We start from the raw sequence: 25,102 nt of genomic DNA on the forward strand, positions 1-25,102 counted from the left end.
ATAAAACTCTTCCTGGAAGCTCCTCAGCAGGCCTTCTGTCACATTTTCTTGGCCAGAACTATGTCTTATGCCCTACTTAACTCAGTGACCAACAAAGGAATTAGACCACCATGATTGGCATAGACAAATCAAAATTTGCCCTCTGGGATCAGCGTAGGGGTCCTTTCCCTGAATGTATGGCCTAGGACAGGATAAATCAACAAGTCAGTGTTCTGCCAAGGGAAAGGGAAAGTGCTGATAATGGAATTGTGATGGCTTTTGGGCAGTTTCCAATAGTGTCTATTATATCCTGCTTGAAGGGGGTAGGAGTTGAATTAAGGCAGCAGTAATGGCAATGCACAAAAAGGTCCTTAAAGCACCATGCAAGGCACAGTGAGCTCTATAAATGGTTAATATTACAGACTGGTAGCAGCCAAACAAAGTCAACCAAAGCAAACAGAATTCAGAGATGTGCCTCAAGTTCTGTTTGTGAATCAACATTCCTTGCCAAGGAAGATAGTCTAACAGTAGTATTCTGCCAGAGTAGATCATTGCATTATTCCAGGTCAGGAGAGTCATAAAATGAAAAGCATGCTTCCTTTACTGAAGGAATGTTACTGCTGCTTAGTGACCCGACGATGACCAGTGGGTGCCTAGTCGTGTTCCTTTCCTTCTCCTCCCAGACTTCTTTTTTTTTTTTTTTTAACATTTTTTATTGATTTATAATCATTTTACAATGTTGTGTCAAATTCCAGTGTTCAGCACAATTTTTCAGTCATTCATGGACATATATACACTCATTGTCACATTTTTTTCTCTGTGAGTTATCATAACATTTTGTGTATATTTCCCTGTGCTATACAGTGTAATCTTGTTTATCTATTCTATAATTTTGAAATCCCAGTCTATCCCTTCCCACCCTCCACCCCCCTGGCAACCACAAGTCTGTATTCTCTGTCTATGAATCTATTTCTGTCCTATATTTATGCTTTGTTTTTGTTTGTTTGTTTGTTTTTGTTTTTGTTTTTTTAGATTCCACATATGAGCGATCTCATATGGTATTTTTCTTTCTGTTTCTGGCTTACTTCACTTAGAATGACATTCTCCAGGAGCATCCATGTTGCTGCAAATGGCATTATGTTGTTGGTTTTTATGGCTGAGTGGTATTCCATTGTATAAATATACCACATCTTCTTTATCCAGTCACCTGTTGATGGCTCCCAGGCTTCTTCCTAACATCTCAGACTCAATTTATTTGGTGTGTGATTTTCATGTTGAATCATTTTCTTCCTGCCCTAGTGCTAAAAAAAAAAAATAGAAAAAAGACATTCCTAAGAAGCTTTATTCATAATATTAAAAAAAAAAACTCGAAACAACACATCAACAGGAGAATGGGTAAACAAATTGTAATATACTCATACAATGGAATACTACTCAACTTTGAACTGAGCATTAAATGGATAAAGCCAAAGAAACAATCCCAAATTCTCTTCCCTCACATCTGCTCCCCTTGCTGGCAGTAGCCCTGAGGCATGAGGGGATGACAGTAGGGAGAGCCACACAGGAGAGAGACCCCCCCAACCCCAGGCTAGAACTGCTCTAGGCAGGGGTACAGGCCCCTTCCATTTTGAACCTGCTTTCCCAGGTCAGATCAGGGACCAAACAAGTGGCTAAGACAGTGTGAGCAGAGAGGCCTGTGCCCCAGCCTTGTCTCCCACCCCCTCCTACCCCTGCCCAGCTGGGACAATACAAGAGACTCACAGCTCTTCAGAAACAGAGGCGCCTGGTAGTGTAGATCAGCCAGATTTCTGTCATGTGTAGACGTCGATTCTTATGGTGTCTAACATCTTGGCCTTTCTCCTCAGGGTGACTCCATTTGATTTTGTGAAGCTGAGTCTTTCTAACCGTAGAATTTGTTTTAAGTTAACCGAGAATGCTCTGCCTCTCTCTGTGTACTTCCTTCTCAGGAACCCACAGAGCCTTCAGTTTAGCCTAGTTCAGAGTTTCTCAGCCTCGGCACTATTGACATTGTGGGCCAGGCGGTTACTTGCTGCAGAGGTCAGGAGGCTGTCCTGGGCATGGTAGTGTGTTTAGTAGAATCCCTGGCCTCTCCCCACAACTGTTTCCTCAGCAGCATTCCCACCCCCAGTCATGACAAGCAAAAATGTCTCGAGATGCCGTCAAATTTGCCCAGTGGGGCAGAATCATCCCCAGTTGAGAACTACTGATTTACCTTGTTTTTGAGCATTCACTCAGTAAAAGCCCTCACCTGATTCCCTTTTCACATCTCCTGCTGGGAATCTTTAAAATACTCCTATTAAAATATGGTCCTTCTTATTAGAAACATTTGCACATGTGTATTTTCCAGTTTGCAAGCAGCATAGCACATCTTTACTGAGCTGTTCCCTGCAAGAACCCTGGGAAAAATGGGGACATCATCAGCTCGGTTTTACGCAGAAGAAAAAGAGATTCTAGGAGGTTCAGTGACTTTGCTGGGGCCAGTCATTGGGGTCTGGGACCAAGCCCTTCTGACCACTGACCAGTGCTTCGTGTACCACCAGCCTCTGACTCCCCCAGCAGGGCAGGCTGCATCTTTATGGAGGAGATGGGACCCCAGTTCTGACTCCCAGGCTTCTGCCGTGTGGCAGGGAGTGGGTCCACTGGGTGGGAACTAGGCCAGAGAAGGGGTGACATGGCCCACCCTTAGCAAGCCTGGTGGCCGTGCTCTAGCGGTCCAGCTCCTGTGTGTTACAGGTCCCCGACCCTTGCTCTTCTGTTTGCCTGGCTTGTGAGGAGAGTAGAAGAAACCCCTCTGCTAATAAGCCCAAATCCAAAAGGCTTTCAAACCACTGTTGTCTCTCTGACGTTTCACCTTCATAATTGCGTTCAGAAAAGAAAATGAATGCTGGGGTCACACTTGAAAGCTTTTTTTAAATGTATCACTGCTATTTTGAGACCCTATCTACCTAAAGTAAATTAACATACTAATCATTTTCATAGGTCAAATGGAATTTCTAAAGGTTTTGTCAATGTTTGAAAATGTTTCTGCAAAAGAAGTTATAAAACAAATATATAAAGTAAGGCTTAGCATTAAATCTTCTTTTCCTTCTCTTCTTTTTCCCTCTCAGGGTTCCCCAAATATATATGACCATGAAGTCACTATAGAAGCTGATGCTTTTTTGCCTGTGGATGAAACCCTGATTCCTACAGGTTGGTGAATTTAAACTTTATGTGGGAATGCAGAGCTATGGTGCAATGTGAGAGACATTAAAACTTCATTTCCCTAAATATACTTCCCCTGTTGGCCTGACAGTGCCTGTGATTACCATGATTAGTCGTTTATTTTGGTTAAGGCTGGGTGACCATGTAATTAAACACCCAAACCAGGACACTTTTGAGAGGGAAAGGGGATGCTGTTAATAATTAAGCCAGGGCAACAGGCATAAACTGAAATAGTGCCAAACACTGGGTCAGATGGTCATCCTAGCTGAGCCTGAGAGTCCAGAAGTTACCCATTAAAATCTAAATCTGTTACTCCTTAGCACCTTGGCAGAGATACATTTACCTAAGCATTACCTGACAATTGCAAAACCCTGATAGAACATGACGTGGTATTTGACAAGTGAAAGGGTGGAATGGGTTGTACCCTGAAGAGGTCAAATGCAAATAGATCACCTCTGAGACACAGTTAGGGGGACGGGGTGGAAGGGGGAGTCCAGTGTATCAAAAAGCGAGGTGAGGTATTGTCAGTCAGGCATCATGGGTGTGTATATGTGTGTGTCCTGGGTTAACTGGACCGAGATCATCCTAGTTATCACTTGAGATCAAAAGCACCTTGGTTCAAATAGGCAGATCTATAGAGATAGAGAGTAAGTTAGTGGGTTGCCCGGGGCTGGGGATAGAGGAGAGTGGGGAATGACAATGGGTACGAGATTTCTTTTGGGGTGATGAAAAGATTCTGGAATTAGATAATGGTGATGGTTGCATACCACTTGTAAATATACTAAACACTGCTGAACTGTACACTTTAAAAGGGTATGTGAATTATATCTCAATTTTTAAAAACAAGAAAGAACCTTGGTTCATGTGTTATCTCCAGGGTTCAGTGGTGTAGTTTTGTACTGGATTGCAGGTGCACCCCCATCTGTCTTCAGGGGACAGATGGCTGAATACAAGGTGATTGGCAGGGCTGCTGTTATTTGTGGCAGTTGACAGAAATTAACTTGAAGTAATTACTCCCAAAGGTGCATATTCTTATTGAGGTTTTGTTAAGATCAGAGATCAGCTGAATACAGAGGCATAGTCAAAGAAAACTAAAGTAAACCAAAGTAGAGGATGATGGAAAGGAGAAGCAGAAACCTAGAAAGACACAAATACTTCCTGCGTCAGCTCCCCTTCTCCTGGAGGAAGGGCCGCCCTTGTGCTGCCTGGCTGATCAAGGTCTCCTGCCTGTGTCTGACAGCAACTTGACTTCTCAGATGTGTTACCTCGTAGCTCCTTGGTCAGATGTCTTATGTCCTGTGTTCTGTTCTCTCAGGGCTCTGTTTAGGGCTCCGGCTATCGCAGCTACTTGTGAAAGGCCAGGAAGGCCTGTGCCTTCTGTTCCCACCCCATGTGAGGGCGCTACTACTTCAGTTGTCTCTGCTCCAGTAAAGAGCTTAGCATGATAGCAATGTGAGCAATTAGAAGCCAAGGGCACCATCTTGGTTAATTACTTGATTTACATCACCAGTAATAAGACATACTGACATTATGTCCCCCTCATGTGATGCACTGAAAAAGCACATCATTTGTGTGGTATTCTGTCAAAAATGTATAACCTCAATGCATTCAGAAGAAAATATTACATGAACCGAATTGAGGGACAGTCTACAAAGTAAGTGAGCAGTACTCTTCAGTGGTATCAAGATCATAAAAGACAAAGAAAGATTAAAGAGCGGGTCACAGAGGAAACTAAGGAGATAACAATAACTAAATGCAACATGGGATCCTAGATTGAATCATGAGGCAGAAAAGGGGCATTAGTGGGAATGCTGGTGAAACCCTAATGAAGTGTGTACTTTAGTTAATAACATTATAGTATTAAATTTCTTAGTTGTGATCATTGTACCATGGTCATGTAAGATGTTAACATTAGAGGAAAGTGGGTGAAGGGTACACAGAGATATATTATTTCTGCAACATTTCTGTAAGTCTAAAATTATTTCAAATTTTCACAATGGAAAAAAAAAGGCTCAGAGCTCCAAGTAAGATATTACTTAAGTTTATTGGGCATCTGCCTTATTTTAGGTAAGGGCTTCTGTTTTGTTTTATTTTGGCATCTTTAAAACAATGGGGTTGTGTATATGGCTGCTAGTTCAGAATTTTTAAGGGGAAAAAGAATGTGAGCCTGCATACTGAACAGCAACTTCAGTTAATGGCCGGAATTAGAAACGCCTATAAACAAGGCAACTGTGAAACTAATTAGAATAATAATGAGAAATCAAGATAAATGGATTAAAACATTTTAACTTCACAGTGTTGAATGTTCTCTTGGCTCCCAGGCTGGGTTTAACCGCTTTTATCTGCCTTGGTAACGTGTTATCCTGTGATTATGATATTGATGAGGCTTAATAGACAGGTGAGAGTCAGCTGGCCCATCTTGTCCTAGGTGCAGAAGTATTGTATTAGGACTATATGTTGTGAACTGCAAGGGAAAAATAGTGGCGGCTACTGTTTTGTAACTGATAAGGAGGAAAAGCAACTAAGTAGCCTATAAGTGGAAGTGATGAAATAAGGGCCCATTTATTTGGGTATATTTATAAACTCTTATGCTGCCCTGTTGAGTTTTGATCAGATGAAAATCACAAAAATGCATAATTCATGTCGGGTAAAGATTATTTGTCATAATTGTAAGAGATAATTGTGGCAAAGCACAGTAGAGCTTAACAGTCTAGTGGACTGTGTAAAACTCAGGTTCATCTCAGTTCTGCACTGGTAAGTGGCTTTAGGATCAAATTCCATACTCTGTACTAACACTGAACACCTGAGAAGCTGAGTGGGCTGTAAGAAGTCTAGACTCTCAGGGAAACAAGAGCCCTGGTTCTAGTCTTCCTTTTGCTGTTAACTAACCTTCAGTGTATGTATAATCCTTTAACATTTAATCTCTAATAGACTCTCATTTTCTTTTCTGCCAATAAGAAGGAAGTTGAGCTCAATTAGAATTCATAAATTTTCATAAATCAGCCCCATATATTTTATTTAAAAAACAGTTTGGGAAACTTATCTGGGGTTGCCCAACTTTTCATTTTGCCAAGTTAGAAAGCTACTACAAATACAGGGCTATTAAAACGAATTGGGAATGTATGTACATTATATTTCAATTAAAATTTTTAACCATTGGGGTAATAATGAAGAACAGAGATAAATAGACTACATTTTTTTTAAAAACCCAAACTACCTTCATAGTCACCATTTTTCATAAAAGAAAGAATATTTTAATACCACAAAAGTGGGGAAAATTTAATCTCAGAATAAAAACAACCGTTTAAATTGAATTCATCTTTTTAAAGAAGTGTGACAGCTGCTTATTCAAATATATCTCAGTTTTCTGTGGACCAGTGAAAATTTTATCACGGACTCATGATTGAGAACTAGTCATTGGTCTGTAAGGTCACTTGTAGCTGTTATATTCTGTGATTCTACAAGTATCTTAGTATAACATCTTACTGCTATTTCTACCACACTTCAAATTCATTAGAACTCTATCACAAGAGTAAATAAGTAGCAACAACTTCAAAGTTAAAGAAAAAGTCATAATTCTCTTTTACATGTCCATTCATTAGCCAGTCCCACACATGTTATATCTGATTGACCAATGACCCTTAAACTGAAATTATCTGGGGGCTCCTCGATAGAGGAGATGGGCATTAAATAAAACCTAGAAGGGCAAGTAGAATTTTGCCAGGCAGTGAGGAGGAGAAAGCTGTTTTGGACAGAGATGAACAAGAATGGGCAGGACTGTCCCCCAGGGAAGTGCTGGGCTTCTGAAGCATTCGGGGCATGCTTTCGGTGGCAGAAAAATGGACAGGCCTGTAGAGATTGGCAGGGGCCATGTCAAATCTGCACCAGGCTCGGCTGTGACTATAGTCCCTGATGGGACTTGGAGTTCAAGGCCAAGCCACACAGGCAGACTCACGGTGTACCAAATATTCAGCCAGAACTGTACTAGACTGAACCCCAAGGACACTTGCCTGAGATGTGCTGCCAGAAATCTGTTAGACTAGCCACACTCTGTTAAGAGTTCTGGGAATTGATACGCAGTATCTAGAGATTGTGGTTGTGCTGAATTAAGAAAAAGGAAGAAACTTTTTCTCTGTGAGATAAGGTGATGGTTTACGATAATATAGCTGGTATTTCAGAGATGACTTTATAAATAAAGAATCCACACCACAACCCTATAAGGGTTCTGTTCCTTTTCTTATTTAATGAATGTGGAAACTGTAGCACAAGGAGTTTAAGTAACTTACTAAGGACCACTCAGTTAAGGAGCAGTGGAAAGCTGGGATTCAAACCTAGGTAGTCTGGTACTGAAACTCAGTCTCTTAACTAGACCTGTACTCTGCAGACCTTACAGTGTGGTTAGATGTCATAAAGGTTCTGGAGTGGAGGGGGAAAGGAAGAAAGGAGAGAGGGAAAAAAGGAAAAGTAAATGAAACTCTGGACTATATCGATATCCAAGATCACCATATAGCCAAGAAGCAGGAAGTAAGCCAGAAAATAAGTAAAGCTTTCGACAATTGTCAGTTCCCGTTTTTTGGGTTTGTTTTTTTTTTGCCACCTTTTATATAGGTGGCCTCACAATTTCTTACCCTGTTTTCCTTCCTGTGTCTTCTCCTCAATTACATTTCTGCTTTTCTGCAAAGAAAACAGAAAAACAAGTTTGTTCAAATTACATTAAAAAAGAGGAAAACAGAAAGGCCACGCCTCCACATTTTGTGGCTGTTATACTTACAGTTGTTTTTCACCTCCTTGTTTGCCCTTCCTGAAATCTGTAACCTGAGCTCTTCTTAAGGGAAATGCTGATGTAGATCTAAACTTTGGGGGTGTTTTTTTTTTACCTTGGTTACAGATACCCGGTAAATAATTTTTCAGGTGATGGGAAAACCCATTGTGTGAGAAAGTAGCACCTGTGATACTGTAGCCGAGGTACCTGATAAAAAGGGACCTTCCCCCGGCGTGTGTCTGGGGGAGAGGTGAAGTCCTGTCCTCCATCTTGTTTATCGCAGGCTTACTGATTAGGCGTTATTGCATAGAGAGGAAAGGGATACCCTGACGTAGAGTTTCCGGGAGCCAAAGCAAGCACAGTGTGATGAGATCTCCTCCTCCTAATTTATAGCCCCATTTAGACCTCTACCCCAGGCAGGGCCCACGGACCTCCAGCAGCCTTGCACACCTGTTTCGTTCCTCCTCCTCCTCCCCCCCTCCCCTTTTTTGAGGTGGGGAGATAATTAGGTTTATTCATTTACTTTTAGAGGAGGTACTGGAGACTGAATCCAGGACCTCCTGCATGCTAAGCATGCACTCTACACTTGAGCTATATCCTCCCCCTCACCTTTCTTCTTGTTGGCAATTTTTGGGGGGCATATAACATGTCTTCAGCCCTTTCTGTCAATAAAGCATAGAACACAACAGCCTCTGCTATGTGGCTTCTACATTCTTCCCCTTTCTCTGCTCTGGTAAAAGGCTGTCCTTTTCCAAAAGCCCAGTGGAAGTGCCTCAGCAAGGGTGAGGGTATCAACAGCCTTCAGAGGGGCCCATACCAATAATCTAAAGTCACCCTCATTTTCCCCCTTGGAAATTTCTGCCATCTTGTCAGTCCTCGAAGCTTCCTAACGCAAGCAAGCAATATCCCTTGTGTGTTGTTAGGCTGGAAGACTCCAGCATCTTTGCTTTTCTTCTGGGGAAAAAAAAAGAAAAAAGAAAGAAAAACAAATATTCTGAGTAAAAGAACAGAATCCATCACTTAGCTTCTGAAGCTATTGCCCTGGATGAAATTCCAGGCACTTTGGAGTCGGCAGTGGTGTTTTGAGAACCTGGTCCGTGCTCCCGGGTGCCTCTCTCCTGCACCAATAGAAGATCACTGCAAGGCTGAGAGCTCATTTCACCTGTAGACCAGGAGCAAAATAGCAGCTAAGTGTCAAGGCTGGGTGTGCATGTCAGCAGTTAGTGTAGCTTTGCTTCTTCTGAGCAGTTGTTTTTCTCTACTTTAAAAATTTGTTTGTTTGTTTTCTGCAGCCCATATAGCACTTGCTACTACTTAGGATGGGGCGTCTTCAGGTCATCTTGAGTATGTTTTTATGCTGTTGTCAGGGCTGTCCTGTAGCTTCCCAGAGGTAGAACTCCTGGAAGAAGCCGTTTACCAGGAAGCACAGGTATATAGTGGGTGTCCACAGAGAGAGAACACTCCAGTGCCAGCCCTCTGCTTACATGTCGGACATTTAGCTTCGAGACCTGAGTTTAGCGTCCTGCCCTGTGGAAACAAGGGGAAACTGATCCCTGGTGCCCTGCTCAGGTGTTAAGCCAGCTGAATGTGAGCAGGTGAGAAAATTCAATCCTTCTGTTTCTCTAAGGATTAATTCATCCCCAAGGTGGTAAATATTACATTTCATCCTTTTGCCTTACAGAACTGTGAGACTTGAGGTGATCTGGACCACCTGCCCAGACAGACTTCATGATGCATACAACAGAGTGCAGAATTAAGCATGTGTCTTCAGGCATTCACAGCACATAGCTTTTTTTTTTTTCCTTCTAATTTTGCTGTTCTTTAGTTGTAGTAGTAGATAAGGAATTAAGAAAGTAAACATGAATGCTTTGATTAGGTCTTAAAGTAACATTAGTGAAATCCCATCTTACTCTCTTCCTTAAGAAGAGATACCTTTTATTTTCATAAAAATTTACCCAATCCACTCTGTCCCCCAGCCCATCTGTGTTCACTTGCTGTTCTTGCTGCTCTCTGTTTTTGAAAGTTCCTTCTAAAATTACATGAAAGCAACCCCATTTTGACAAAATTAGAATTCTGGTAGGGAAGGCTTACCACGAGGCTGTGGAGAGAAGCTCAGCAAGACATTTGTATTTTATTTCAACCTCTGAGTTCAACCTACAATTCAGTTGATTTTATAATTACTTCCCTAGGGCAGGTCTAAGTCTGTGACCTGGAGAAATAACAAATTCCAAAGTAGTCTCCTGGTTCAAAGACAGTGCAAATGAAGACTGTTTTGATCTACATGTTTTAATCTTTGTGGAGCTTCTTACAGAAAACTCCTTTAGACTTTATATAATTCTAAAATAGTGGACATAATATTAGTTTCAGCCCTCCATCAGTATGCTTCCTCTTTCCTTTTTGTCCCACCTCCTCACCCCACCGAATATCATCAGGTCCTGCTGATTTTTTTTTTTTCACTAAAACTTAATTTATTTTAGAGGAGTTTTAGGTTCACCACAAAATGGAGCAGAAGGTACAGAGATTTACCATATACCCCCCAGTCCCACACATGCACAGCCTACCCCTTATCAACATCCCCCACCACGGTGGTGCGTTTGTTACAATTGATGAATCTGCATTGACATTGCCATTATCACTCAAAGTTCATAATGTACATTAGGGTTCACTCTTGGTATGGTATATTCTGTGGGTTTGGACAAATGTATGACATGTATCCATCATTATGGTATCATACAGAGTATTCCCTGAAAATCCTCTAGACATAATATTAGTTTCAACCATCCATCAATGTGCTTCCTTTTTCCTTTTTAATCTCTCCACTCCCCACTCCTGTATTGTTAGTCATCAAGTCTTGCTGACTTTTAGCTCCTAAGTATTTCTCCAATCTGTCTCCTCGGTAGATATTATTGTGTATATGGCTCCATCTCCATTGTCACTGTCCTAGAGTAGGCTGTCTTTTCTTGTTTAGATCACTGCCTGGCTTATATTATGAGATTCATAAACTGGGATCAGTAAATGAACAAATGAATCTGGACAACAGCTCTCTAGCTGGGGAAAGAAAATCTCTTTAGATCTATCCTCCCATCTGGTTACTAAAGGCATCTTTCTAAAATGCAAATCTTATTTTGATACTCTCCAGTTTAAATTAAAAAAAAAAAACTTTTAGATGGCTCCCTGGCTAGACACCAGCTGCCTCCCAGACCCCCCCCCCAGCATGCCTTACTCATTACCCCACCCTATTACAGTGCCCTCCTCCCACCCACAGGGACGACCCAGTACCCCTTCCTTGCTGCATAAACCCCTACTGTCTTCAAGGCTCATACTTTCTCCTTAGAAATCTTTCCCCCACTTTCTGGAAACAATGGATTCTTCGTTGCTCTGGGATTTTCATAATAACAAGCTGTTTAGAGCATCTGTGTTCCTTATCTTCCTCTCCATTACAGATCCAAAGTAGGGAGCTAAAGGGGAACTTCAGGATTGCTCTCTTTGGCTTGAAGCTAGAAAACCAATCTATGCTAAACAGAAAAATGAAACCCAGTAGTAGCCAATCTGCACGTGCTATGAACAGCTACTCCTTCTTTTCCCCTACCTCTTATCAGTCTCTCTCCATTCTTCTCTCCTTACATTTGTTCTAAACGTGGTGTATTAAAGCAATACTGTGTGATAACTGGAATTCAGCAAAACTGGATACAGGTCTCACTTCTCCTGCTCATCAGTCATGCGCTCAGGTCAGCCATGAAAACCCTCTGGGCCTTCTAACCTACTGTAAAATCTTGTTAGATGACAGTTGTATTAACTGAACTCCGAGGTCCTGTCAGTTTCTAACTGTGATTCAAAGACCACACAGAACCTCTACCCCAGATATTCTTAACCAGGGTCCATACTTGTATGTCTGGAAAGATGATAAAAGAACTCCAAGGGATTCATGAGCATTTCACACTGTGCGAGTTGGTCACATCACCTTGGTCCACAGAGGGGTCTTCTGGTCTTTTTTTTTCTCTCTCAAGGTAACGATAGTTTATGGTTACCCTGTTATGTATTATTCATAAAGATAGTCATCATTTTTGAGACTAGCAATGGTATATTTTCCTCTTTGTAATATTTAGGGTGGTTTAAAATTTTTTCTTTTCTTTTTTTTTTGGCTAATTCATCACCATTAAATTCCCCGAAGGGAGCTAGAAGGCTAGCTAGAAGAGAAAGATGACACACCAAGAAGAGTAACTTCCCCAAGGTCTTACTTGGAGGAGCTACAGCAGCCAAGACTCTAGGTTGGACGGCCAGCTTTTGTTTTTGCTTAATCAGATGAATGGAAATGTCTTCCAATACTCACTAGCCCTTGTATAGTCAGGATTCCATGGCCATCAGTCCATGGAGTATGGGAGCAAGCAGGCATGCTGGGGCCACACTGTAAGTAGAAGCTCAGAGCATGGTGTTCTGGCTGTTACCCTCAGCTGTGCAGTTCTGGAGACAAGCCCTTCCAGGTCCGAGTCTGTCCCTCAAGTTTCTTTTCCCATTTTCCATCACTAGCTGATATCAAGTACCTACTATGTGCCAGGTACACTGCAGCCCTGGGAAGCAATGCTGAGCAAAATAGATATGCCCAGGCTGCTTGGAGAACACACAGCCATGTTCATAGCACAGGTCCCGCTCTCAGAGAAACCAGGCTACAGTTAAGTAAGTGCTTGAATAATACTAAAAAAGTAAAACTGGTGATATTGGATCTTATAGACTGTTGTTTACTCTAGAGCTATTTGTTCTATGGTAGGTCCCTCCTAGACAGTGTTCAAGGAAGTTCAATACCGAAACTCCAAAAAACTCTCTTGATAGCAATCATACCCTCCAGGGGGATGCATTACTGAATTTATCTCTATAAAATTGGTCCCAAGAATAGCTTTTGATGAGGCTCCAGAATAACTCCCAAAGCTACTCATGTTCCCTGCTAGAAAACATCACTGCTATGAGATTGGCAAACATGAGCCAGCATGGTGGAAATTTGGCAGGAAGAAAGCTCAGAAATTAGCATTTGGCTAGGCATCATGTAATTCCTGTGAAAGTGTCAGACTAACATCAAGTAAATTTGTCAGAAGGAAAGTTACTTGCTAGAACTCTGACTGCTGCCCTTGGAGAGCTGATGGTTCAACACCATCCCTCCCTCGCCCCAGGTCTGGATGGGGGCTGGCTTTAGTTCATATCTCGTGCACAGCAATCCTTAGAGGGCACCCTATTCTGAAGAGGCTGAGAAGTAACTGTGGGCTTTGCACTGTGGGCCTAAGCCTCAAGCAAAGTTCCCAGAGCAGACCTGCATTCAATTCAGCTAACATTTGTGGAATGTCTACTGATTGCTACATGCTGCCTGGGGCACTGGCCATAGAAAAATGATTCGACAGGGAGTAGAGAATCTAATGTAGTCAGGGCAGTGGTGGAGCTAATGCCCATGGGACTAAGGGAGCATAGAGGCAAGGGCAGGAAGAGGCTTTCTTGAGATCACCGTGAGCTTCAAGAAGCTTCTTAGTGTCTGTAAGGATCTAGCAAAAAGGAGAGTAAGAGCACCAAAACACAGAATGTAGGGCTGGGCTGTTAAGCCAAAAGCTACAGACAGTTGGGCACAGTGGAGGCTAGGGTGGGCAAAAGAGGTGCAGCACCTAGGGTGCAAAATTTAAGGCAGGACTCATGTTCAGGGTTGTGCAAATGCAGGATCAGATCCTCAGGGTGAGTGTCTCCTCAAATTTTGCACCCTAGGTCCTCGCTTTACCCTGGTCCCAGCCTTGTAGCTGAGTGTAGTCATCATGGGCATTCTGTGCCATCCTAAGCAGCCGGGATTTTACCTTCAAATCGTGGAAGGCTTTGAAGCATTTTAAGCCAGTAGATTGACCTAGCAAGACTGGCATTTTACAAATACCACCAAGCAACTGTTGGGGGTGGGGCTTGACTGGAGACAGAGACTGATGATGAATCTATTTTAGTAGTCCAAGCAAGAATAGAGGACCTAAGCGAGAGGTCAGATGGAAGAAATGTGGTCTTATAATATTTAAGAGGTAAAAATCAGGAGGCCTGACCTGAATGTAGTAGATGAGGAAGCAGGAAGGCTTTAGGATGACTCTTAGGTTTCCAGGGCAGCTCCTGGGCAGGAGAAATGGAGATATTAAGTAGAGCGAATGAAGGAGGTGGAGCTAGCATAGGGGTGAGGTGAAGGACGGGTCATCTGGGAAAACTATGGATCTGGTCTCAGGGATATTTGAGGGTCAGTTGGGGCATCCAGGTGGGGATGTCCAGCAAGCAGTTGGATGGATGGGTACGATGTTAGGAGAGAAGTGAGAGCAGGAGTATCAATCAGCATGTGCTTTGTAGTTTAAGCTATGTGGATTTCCCAGGGAGGAACTGTAGACTGAGAAGAGCAGTGATCTGAGGGCTAAACGTAGGGGAACCAGAGGTAACTATCATTCATATTTAAGGTGCAAGAAGGGCTCACACTAAAGGTGTGGAGGAAGGTGGTTAGAGGAAGAAGGAGGAGAAAAGATGTCCAGAAATCTTAGAGTGACCAACAGCATCAGTATTGCAGAGAGGTCCAGCTGGGGAGACCTGGGAAGGGCGCCTGCGCTGTAATGGCTCTCACTGCTGACCCATTTCACAGAGGGTTAGGATAGAAGCCAGACTGTGACAGTTGGAGGAGTAACTGGAAGTGAGGTGAGAGAGTCAGGGAGTGTAGTGGTCCTCAGGTAAGGCAGCTTTTGAATATGGAACCCTGGGCCCACCCTAGAGATTCCCATTCATTGCTCTAGCATGGGGTAGGGAACCTGAACGTGTAAAAGCTACTTAAGTGAGCTAAGGAAGCCACTGGTGTTGAATCTGCTTTCAAAAAGCTCTGAAAGGAAGAAGAGGACACCTCCGTGAGTGGAGACACAGAGCCAAGGAAGAGTTTTTTTAGTGGGAGTGGAGCTGACTGAAGACAGGTAAAACGCTTGTCAAAAGGTGCTGAGAATCCAGGGGAGGACTGAGACTGTGAATCTGTGGTGGCCTCAGTGGATGCTTCTGGGGGTTTTCTCCAGTTTCTCTCAGCAGTACGGAGTCAGGAGCAGAGAAGGTGGATTGTAGGATGATCCCTGGATCATCTGGAAGGAGGGGCAAGAGGAGAGGTTAGGGTCTAAGGCAGGTCAGTAAGGGTATTACTTACCAAGTGGCTCAGGTCATAGACAGTGGGCCCAGGCAGGTAACAAAGAATGTGAGGGACCTGATGGACACCATGGCGGGAGGCCCTGGAAGCCCAGGGGAACATGGCGGTACTCAGGAGGAGAGCAGGTCGAGTGGGAATGCCCTGCAAGAAGGCCAGGAGGCTGCAGACAGTGGGGAAACCTTCCACTGGCGGCAAATTCCCAGACATCTTGATAGGAGTCTAGGATGGAAAAATTCTCTGTATGAAAATGCCTCAACAGGCCCAACTGTGAAGTATAAAATTGCCTTCTCACCTGAAAACATCACGTAACGGTGTTTAGCAATTTATGCTTCAGATGGCATGTAATATCCAGAAGCAGTGCCCTCCCCCACTGCAAGTCAAAATAAAATCAAAAAGTGCTCAGTGGAAAGAAACAACAACAACAACAGTAGAATAAATCTGCAAACTCAAAGTATCGGCAAAGGAAAGGGAAAAAACTGCAGCAGAGACAAGCTTTCAGGTTGTGTGATCTATGAAAATTTATAGAAATGTTACCTTAAAAAAGAAATCCTAAGGTGCTTAACTTGGCAATCACTGGAATGAAGTCAAAATTCCCACCCTGGGTGTTAACTTCTAATTATCATTCTCTTTATGCTGTTTCCTAAAATAATAACAGGCATTGTAGAGGTGATTAACCAAGATGGCTTAATTAGGTGTCAGATGACTACCTGTGCCCACGAGCCCCATTACTGCTGGCTTCCTTGTGCAGATTTGACTGACTGTTCTGAACCTGACTAAAGAAACAGACATAATTGGAGCATCTGGGGTGGAAGCACAGCTGGGCTGTCGCCATGGAGATCAGATTCCAGCACCATGGCGCTCTTCCTATTGCCCCAGCATCCTCCCACCCTTTTCCTTTACTGAGATGAATGCACAGCCCATGTGAGCCTAGGTCTCCCTTAGATGGTCTCCACATCAGTACCTTTCACCTTTAATGTGCACACAGATCACTTGGGAGACTTGTTACTACGCAGATTCTGACTCAGTTGGTGTGAGGTGGAGCCCTTGGGTCCACGGTTCTAACAAGCCCCAGGTGGTGCCTGTGCCCATGGTCCTGTCTGCTCCCCGCTCCAACATTTCACACTTCTGACTCTGGGTCTCTCTTATCAAAAGCCATTCCTTATAGGTCATTCTGTAAAGAGCTGCTCTCAGTCAGTGACCTCCCCAGGTAAGATAAGCTGAAAAATTGATTTTAAAAAGAGAGGAAAGAACCAACCAGATACCACAAGTGTGTCCCTGAAGGGAACAACCTGCTTCATTGTGTTTATTCTGTGGGCCATTGGACATCCAGCCCTGGAATGTTACAGTTGGAAAGAACCTTCTCCAACCACCATCTTCCTATTGAGTATTTGAACATCAGAACCATGGGCTTCGCCCGCCTTGGTACAGGGTGCTCACTGCCCATCCTGGGTCAGCACATCAGAAAGGCCTTCCTGATACTGAGCTGAAATCTGTCTAGCTAGAACTGACACCCTTGGCTTAGTACTGGGCCTTGGGTTCCTACAGAGCAGGCTTCTGGCCTTAGAAGACAGCTGTCATGTCACACCCCCCCCGCCTCCCAGTCATTTCTTCTTGAGGCAGAACATCCCCAGCTCATCCTCTGATTCCTGAGCTGCAAACAGTAACCGAACTGTCACCACCTCACTGCAGTCTTTATGTGACTCTTAATGGAACTTACTGCCAACCACATCCTTAAAGTCATTTTCACACATGCTGTGGCTCAGCTACGTCTCCTCTTTAGTTGGTAATAATTGTAATTAGACTTCACGTTTATGAGAGTTAACATGACATGGTGGTTAAGAACATAGGCTCTGGAACCAGACTGCCTAGGTGTTGGAGCACTGTATGAAGAACCATCTGAGTGTTAGCGATCTCCATCACGACCACTGTCACCATCACTGTACTAAGCACATTCCTTGTGTTAACTGTCTTAATCCTCATGACAACTTCATGCAGGAGAGACCGTAGTGTCCCAGTTTTACAAGTGAGGAAATAGAATCTCAAAAGGATTTTTTGTGCCTCAGGTTAGAGTTACAGTCTAAACCTAGGCAGTGTCCTCTGGGGGAGTTTTTTTCAGACACAAGTGCAAGACCTTATCTGTTACCATTATTCATACATTTCATCTTGTCATCAGTGCTTTACCCCCACTTTGCACTGTCTTTTGTCTTCCTGTTTCTGTCATCCAAAGTGTATCTGCCTGCTTGGTTTGAGAATACCTTCTCTGTCTAGATCAGCCACAGATCAGAGGCCTTTGGCAACCGCCTACAGATTCTGCTCACTGAAGCCCAGATGCTTCATCTCCCTGAGCTCCATGAGCCATCAGCCTTGTGACCCAGTCCAAGAAGCCAAGGGGGTGGCCAGGAATGATTTGTATTTGAATGCATCTGTGTTTGGTTCCTGGCAAGCATGCTTTCTCCTTCGTTTCACATCTCCATTCCAGAATTCTTCCCAGGACAGAACAGCTCCTAAATGCGTAGCATGTGAAATTGATCTTGTGGGCAGGACCAGATGCAGATACCAAATAAAACTCAGGGTCTGCAGAGCACACATCCCAGAGAGGATAACGACCACATCCTGCGGTTAGTGAGATTGAGAAGGCCCGGCCTGCATTTCAAGGCTCCCTGCCTCCTACTCCACTAAGTACAAACACAGGCCTTCTATGCTCAGACCAAACGATAGGAAACTGAGCAGTTGCGGTGGGGCGAACATTTCTGTGTAGGAGGAGCTTGGGGCAGCTTTCCCAGTAGAAGGGAGATTGTGGTGTGCCTTGAAACTTAGACTGTACATTTATTTGGAGTGATTTGTGAGAAGGGGGACAACTGATGGAGATCAGAGGGGCTAAATACCCCACATAAAGCCATTTCTTGGCACTGCCACTGTGTCAATTGACCAGAAAGTCTAGACTGATTTCTCCCCTCTCTCCTTTACTGGTTCTGGTCTCTGACCCTGGGCCATCAATGTAATTTGGCTATTTTTGTTCAATTACTGTACTTTTCACAGCATCAAGATGTCACCGACCTGTCCCTGCTGCTCTTCTTGGCTCCCTGTGAACCATGACTGTGGGAGCCTTGTGACTCTTGGAGGAGAGTAGGAGGCCATGGGTCTCCTGTGAGCCTGGGCTCCCTAATCACACCCTTGTCGGTGGAGCCTGCCCAGGCTGCTGTGAAGCAGCGAAGCCAGCATGTGGGAAAATTCATCTGCCCCAATGTGTTCCCCTTTTGATATTATCAGACAAACCCAGAACACTATCTCTGTGTGGTCAGACAGAAGGGCTGTCCCTCTCACACAAGAGTCATTAGTAGCCACTGGCAGACCAAGCCCAGTGGATCCTGGAGGGTTTGGGGAAGGGGGTCTTGGTCCTCATACAGTAACATCTGGCCTTAGCAATGCACCTGCTCTTGGGCAGTGGGTCCCCCAGGGTGTCATGGAAACTGATAGTAGGAGGAGGTAATGGAGCCCCAGGCATAAGTGTGAAGTACGTCTGACCTCAGTGAAGTGAGGCCTTGGTATGACCTTGAATAGCTGTTTAAAAGGGCTGACTTTGACACATCATCATCAGGAAAACACAGTAGTTAAGGGCATGGACTGACTGCTTAGGTTTAAATCCTCACCAGCTCTGGGATCTTTACCTCTGCAGGCCTCATGTAAAGTGGAGATAATAACTGGACCTACCTAATTAGTTGTGAAGATTAAATGAGGTAATATGTGTAAAGTGCTTAGAACAGTTCCTGGCATTTAGTTAAGAGCTTTGTAAGTATTAACTCTTACTATTACCACCAGCATTACCAACATTGCCACCATTTACTGAATGTTTAATACGAACCAGGCACTGAGCTAAGCACATACATGCATTAGCTCACAGAACTACAGTTTAAAATATTTGAAGAAAATGGATGCTTAGAGAAGTCAAGTAACCTGCACAAAGTTAAACAGCTAAGTAATTGGTGGAATCAAGACTTGGACCTGTTACTGCCCTCACTACTGTGCATAATAACAGCTGTTATCACTAAGGACTTCCTGCTTGCTGGGTCAGAGCACTTTACATGCCTTATCTCGTTGAATTTTCGTAATTCTATGAGGTAGACACTCTTGTTACCCTCAATTTACAGATGAATAAATCAAGATTTAGAGAAGCTCAATGACCACAAATTTTCACAGCAAAGAATGCCAGGATTTAAATCCAGGCCTGCCGGACTCTAAAATCCATTCTAATGTCTATTGAGTTTGACTGCCCAGTGGGTGAGCAGGATGCTCCTGGGACGCTGGTAACAGTAATTGGTGGCGATGAATCCTGGTGTCTCCTGTGAAAAAAGGGGACAGTTTGCCTTATCAGCCCCATTTTCCGAGCTGCCATTAGGGGCAATCTCCACTTTCTCTCATACTTCATTTTCCTGCAGTTTCTGAAAGCTGACGATTTGCTCAGATTAAGACAAGCTTCTGTGCCCTTTCACATGTTAGTTTGTTGTCCATGTTGCAAGTATATGGAGGAATCGTAAACCGTCCAGAAGGAGGCCCTGACGTATTATGCAAAGCCTTTGCTGCATTGCTAGAGGAGGTACCTGCCAGGAGGCTCTCCGTCTGCATTTCTTGACTAAACACCTCAGGTTATGTGACTGCAACATCCCAAATATGCATTTCAATATCGGGTCACGAGAGGGCAACTTCTTTTGTCACAAGTGGTGGTACAGGCAGAATATACTCACCAGTTTGTTCATCACAGATTTGTAACCAGGCATGCATGGCTGGACTTCAGGGGTTCTAGGCACATTGTGTGTGTGTGTGTGTGTGTGTGTGAAAGAGAACACTAACTATGTGCCAGGTGCTGGCCTAGAGACAGGACCTCCTTCATAGCATTCTCTCAATTAAACATCGCAGTCACTGTATTAGGTAGACACCAATATTAGCTCCATTTTATAAATAGGGAAATTTAATCTTATAGAGGCATAGAAACTTATAGAAGGTCAGTTAGTAAGTCTGTCTAAATCCTAAGACATCTTACATAGATTTATAAATCGGCATATAGGACAGATATAAAAAATAATTTTCAAATAACATACTCAACATTTTAAAAATTATTTCTTCTTTAAGGGAGAAAAATTATAAGAGAAAACTTCTTCCTCCCTCCCCCCACCTCCCCCACCAAATTCTTCTGGAAAGTCTATGCCAGCTTTTCTTTTCCTCTCTTCTCTTTTCCCAGAATGATTTTTGTTGTTATAAACAGGACTTAACCTGTGCTGGGGACTGTCTGCAGAGACTGTGGTTTTCTTCTAGCACTTGTATTACTGAGTTGTGCGAAGATGAGGTAGAAAGAGGGCCTGCCAGGAAAGAAGAGGCTAAAAATGAGTAAATATGAAGATTCAGTGACTCTGACAGTGGCCGTCTGTTCACCTTCTGAGAGAGTCATGCACTAGGGCCACCAGGCAGGAAGAAGAGCTGTTTCAGATGCCGGGAATTACATCACCACAGGTGAATTTTCTCATGAGGAGGGTGTTCATGTCCAGATGTTACACAAAAAACCATTTCACTGTAGTCAGTGTTTGATCAGGAGTTCACAAGGACTAATTTACCTTCCACTGTGTTTCATAAGTCTTTTGCCCCAAAAATTAGAGCTAGGAGCTCATAGGTTATGTGTAATAGCAATATGTTTTGCCCACGCCCCAAATATGGGTGATGAGAGTCCATTCCTGTGAGATTTAGTGCCTTGTGACAGAGCTCTGGAATGTTAGAGCATCTTATTTCCAATAATCAGGTCTACATCATCTTCATGCAAGAATGAGGCAGCTGTAGCTACCGAAGTGATACTCATATGACCACTCTTGTCATTCATGGGTGACAGCAGTTCATTCCTGTGCTTGTCCTGTCCAGTGCCTTATCCAGTGAGCCAGTCCTAACTTACATTTCAAGATTAGCCTCCTGTCACCACCTCTGGGAAACCCTTCCAGACCCCCCAGGTTGCATCAGGTGCTACTTCTCCCTGCTCCATCAGAGTTCTTTGAATGCCACCTCTCACTGCCATTTGTCACACTCTCCTGTAAGTTTTTATTTTTTGGTCAGTCTCATCAAAGTCTAGATTCCCTGAGGTCAGTTTAATGCCTGGTACATAGAAGATACTCAAAAGTAAGTAAGCTAACAAATTTCTATTTGTTTTTTCCCCATCCAAAAGTATTTGCAAGGATTCATGGTCTTATGGTAGAAGCATCTAAAGGCTATTTTGACTAAGTTAAAAAAACGGGGGGTAGGGGGGCGGGGGAAGGGCACATTCACCTCCTGTCAAGACCTGTCAAGTGCCAAGAAGTGAAAGCATTCCAAGGCAGTATACTAGTTACCTATTGCTATATAATAAATTACTCTGGCCCCTCGTTTATTATCGCTCATTGTTTCTGTGGTGAGGATTTAGAGTGCACGTAACTTGTCTTGACCTGCATACCAGCATATATTGTCTAGGGCCTCTATTGGAAGATTAGAGCAAGGGCTGGGATCACCAGAAGGCTCATTCACTTGCGTGTCTGGCAGCTGCTACTGGCTATCGGTTGGGGGCTTTCAGCCAGAACATCCCATACATGGCCCTTTGATGTGGCTTGAGCTTCTTACTACATGGCGGCTGGGTCCAAGAACACGTGTCCTGAGAGAGAGAAAGAGAGCAAGAACAAGCCAAGCCAAAGCCACTCTGTGCTTATAACCTGGCCCTTAGAGATCACATAGCATCACAAATGCCACTTACTATTGGTTGAGGCAGTTGCAAAGGCCCATCCAGGCTTAAGGGAGGGAACAAAGACTCTACCTCTTAGTGAAGGAATATCAACGTCGCGTTGTAAGTAGAGCCTGTGGGTTGGGATACATCCTAGTATGGACATTTTCTTTGAAAAATGCAGTCGGCCGTGAGCAGTCATGGGGGAAAGGACAAGTCCGTGTAAGAATCCATCATGTGAGATGAGAGACATGAATCAAGACGAATGGACCTCATGAAGGCAGTGAGTTTTTCCTTCACTTCCAGAGGGCAGGTAATTATAACTCTGTCAGGAATGCAAATAGAGGAAGATTTAAGGCCTTGTGCCAGAGATCTGGAATGTTTCATTGAGTCCTGTTTCTAATACTCAGGTCTACATCATCTTCCTGCAAGGACCAGGCAGCTGTAGTTCCCAGAGTGACACTCACAGGAGATCTCTTTGTTGAGGTCATCTATAGATTTGACCTCATTCCTGGCTCACTGTCACTCCAACACCGCTCTTGTCATAATTCTTATTTCATTTTCTATATTGATACTACCCCTGACCTCGCAGCTTCTTACATCCCCTCTTCCAATGATCTTGTTGTCCTCCAACCTTCTCAGCTACTCACTCCTATGGTCTTTGGATCATACCCTTGACTTCATCATTACCTCTTACTGCAGCCTTCTGTGATCACTATTTAAGGAGTCTGTTTCAGCCTCAGTAATTCTTCCATGCCACAAGAACCTGTATTCACTTGATCCTACCACCCTTTTACTGTTCACCTCCTCCCTCACTTAGATCAGAAGTCCATCATTAGAATCACCTCTTTCCATATGCTCTCAGCTCCCTTGCCCCTCTCCTTTTCCTTTGTATTCTCCTAACAACCCTGATTAATCCTACCCCTCCACACACACCCTCTACAGCTGCCACCACACAGCTATTGGTCTCACCCAAAATTCATGACAGTAACCTCAAGTGGGTCCTTAGTGGTTCCTGCAGTCAGACTTCCCCTGAAATGGGGAAAGAGAAATACAGCCTTAAGCCACCTGCCTGTCCCAGCGCTGTAACCCCGCATCTTTGGGTCTGAACCTACCATCTGCCAGGCTTTGCTGCTCAGACCTCAGCGCATACCCAGCCAGCTTTACACAGGAGAATAAGAAATCCTCTTCAGAAAACAGCTTCTCTCTGCCAACACCACAGCTTTCTGGTGACTTCAAAACTGAAATCTGGTGACGTGACATCCTCTCTGAAGGCACCCTTTCCATTTCCGCTTCACTTTCTGTTCACTCAGAGCTGCTGAGAGAGCTATTTTGACATCTCCTTCTATTCTGAGCACCAAAGCACAAACTCACATATGCAGATAAACCAAAATTAAAAGAACTGCACGTTTGTTTTCCAAATTCTTAGAAAAATCAAGAATACTTGAGGGTTGAGGTTGGGAGGGGCTGCAACCAAGTCACTCCAGGGCAAGGTGGAAAGTGTCTGAGTAGGGGCCTGGAGACTTTGACATTGTGGAGATGTGTCACTTCGGGCAAGTCCCTTTAGCTGTCTGGGTCCCAACCTCACCATCTGCAGAGCAAGGGAACTGGATGAGGTAATTCCACAGGATGCTACAACATTCATAGTTGCCCCTGTTTTTTTCTGCCTCTACTTCATTCATTCATCAGTTTTTTAATCAAGTAAAGGCTCTTAATGCTTAATGCTTAATGCTTAATGCTTAGAGGGTACAAAAGTCAACAGGACACAATCCTTACCCTTCAAGGGCTCAAATTCCTTATAGATAGTTAGCTTAATGCAATCCTATAATCATGCCTTAATGTGATGAATGTTTTGGGGGAAGTATGTTCTAAATGTGATAAACAAAGTAGAACAGGGGATTAGTTGTAGCTGTGGCAATTACAGTCCTTCACAGAGGAAAGGGCATTAGAGAATAAGCATTCTTAAATGAGCCAGCGGACTTTGCCAGAGTGTGGTGGGGGGAGGGGCACAGAACGGTCATTCCAGTTAGGAGAAAGGGCCCAAAGACATGGTGAATCTGGCAGACAAATTCCACATTTCCCATATCCTGGAACATCAGGCACACGAGGAAGTGTGTTAGGGCATGAGGCTGGAAAAGATAGATTGGAACATTCTCTTTTTCTTCTCATTTAGCAAAAGTCTCATTTTAGGATTATCCCAAGTTTCTCATTTTTAAGCCAGAGTTTCCCTGCCATTCTTGTAGTCTTACCCTCCCTATATACTCTGCTTTGTGTTGTATCTTTTCCTGAAATTTACCCCTTTTGTTTAAGACATCCTCCTGAAATTGTTCAAGTATATCATTTATCAGATATTTCCATGTAATGTGTAGGGCAGCAAATAAATGCAGCTTCATTTTTCAGAGAGAAAAGCTAAAGTAAACATTGTTGATTTGACTGAGATTGCTCAGTATCAGGTAAACAGACATGAAATATGCCCTACATCCTTCCTTCATGAAAGTTCCATGACTTTTTTTTTTCATTAAAGTCAAGAGAAGTAAGTAGTCTTGACTGACCTGGGCAATCCCATTAGAACTGTCATAAGGGTTAGACTTAGAGTCAAATAGCTTTAAGGAAGAACTAAATGTTGTGAACACCATATTAAGTTGAGGGAGAAAGCATAACATAAGTCACCACTCAGAATGTGGGTTGGTGAGATTAAAATCTTCTTGGGCCCAAGACAGCAGCTGCTTCTTTTTCCCAATCTCACTGTTTCATAAGAAAACACTGTTGTCTTTTTAAAGTCAGTGTGGGAGGTGGTTGATCACCCAGACTTTACCGGACAGTAGCACCCAAGTGGGCCCAGAAGCATCCAGGATTTGGCTTCAGAGATCCCAAAAGTTCAGCTATCGTGCAGAACCGCTCAGGGTTTAGAGGACTGACTCTGAACTCGGACAAGGTGGATGTTTATAAAGCAAGCTCTTTACATTGTGTCTCTAGCGCCATCTACCGGGAAACCAAAGAGCCTTCATTAGAATTACATTTGAGGGTATCAGAAACCCAACTCACGAAGCAAAGGGGAGAAGAGGAGGGAAGAGAAGTTTAGCAGACTTTGGCTAAGAAACAGAGGATTAAGTATATTATATTGCAGTTACTTGTATTTAGATGTAAGCACTAAAACAAAAGGACAGACTTTCTAAATTATCAGAACACACACACACACAAACATAGACCATATTGTTAAAGATATTTTTAGAAGCCACTA

The 25,102-nt window shown here is 43.5% G+C and overlaps 1 protein-coding gene and 1 long non-coding RNA gene across 8 annotated transcripts in view; one reads left to right on the forward strand and one right to left on the reverse strand.

Moving 5' to 3' along the window:
• GALM (galactose mutarotase) overlaps positions 1 to 25,102 on the forward strand; it is a 98,727-nt gene that overhangs the window by 65,816 nt on the left and 7,809 nt on the right. For both annotated transcript variants that reach the window (XM_010967667.3, XM_045504773.2), the window contains exon 8: positions 3,108 to 3,189. In XM_010967667.3, coding sequence (XP_010965969.1) covers positions 3,108 to 3,189 — 82 coding nt within the window. The remainder of the gene's footprint in view (positions 1 to 3,107; positions 3,190 to 25,102) is intronic.
• LOC123612032 (uncharacterized) lies at positions 650 to 23,533 on the reverse strand. 6 transcript variants are annotated; one of them, XR_012511874.1, is made up of 7 exons: positions 22,977 to 23,533; positions 22,834 to 22,893; positions 21,955 to 22,186; positions 14,020 to 15,072; positions 7,830 to 9,125; positions 1,741 to 2,396; positions 650 to 1,280 (listed from the first exon to the last, which is right to left on the reverse strand). It is a non-coding gene; the product is annotated as an uncharacterized LOC123612032 (long non-coding RNA). The 6 variants fall into 6 exon arrangements; XR_006719181.2 differs by lacking the exon at positions 22,834 to 22,893; XR_012511872.1 differs by having other exon boundaries at positions 21,955 to 22,893.

Source organism: Camelus bactrianus, chromosome 15, assembly GCF_048773025.1.
Source record: "Camelus bactrianus isolate YW-2024 breed Bactrian camel chromosome 15, ASM4877302v1, whole genome shotgun sequence".
Taxonomy (NCBI): Eukaryota; Metazoa; Chordata; class Mammalia; order Artiodactyla; family Camelidae; genus Camelus; species Camelus bactrianus.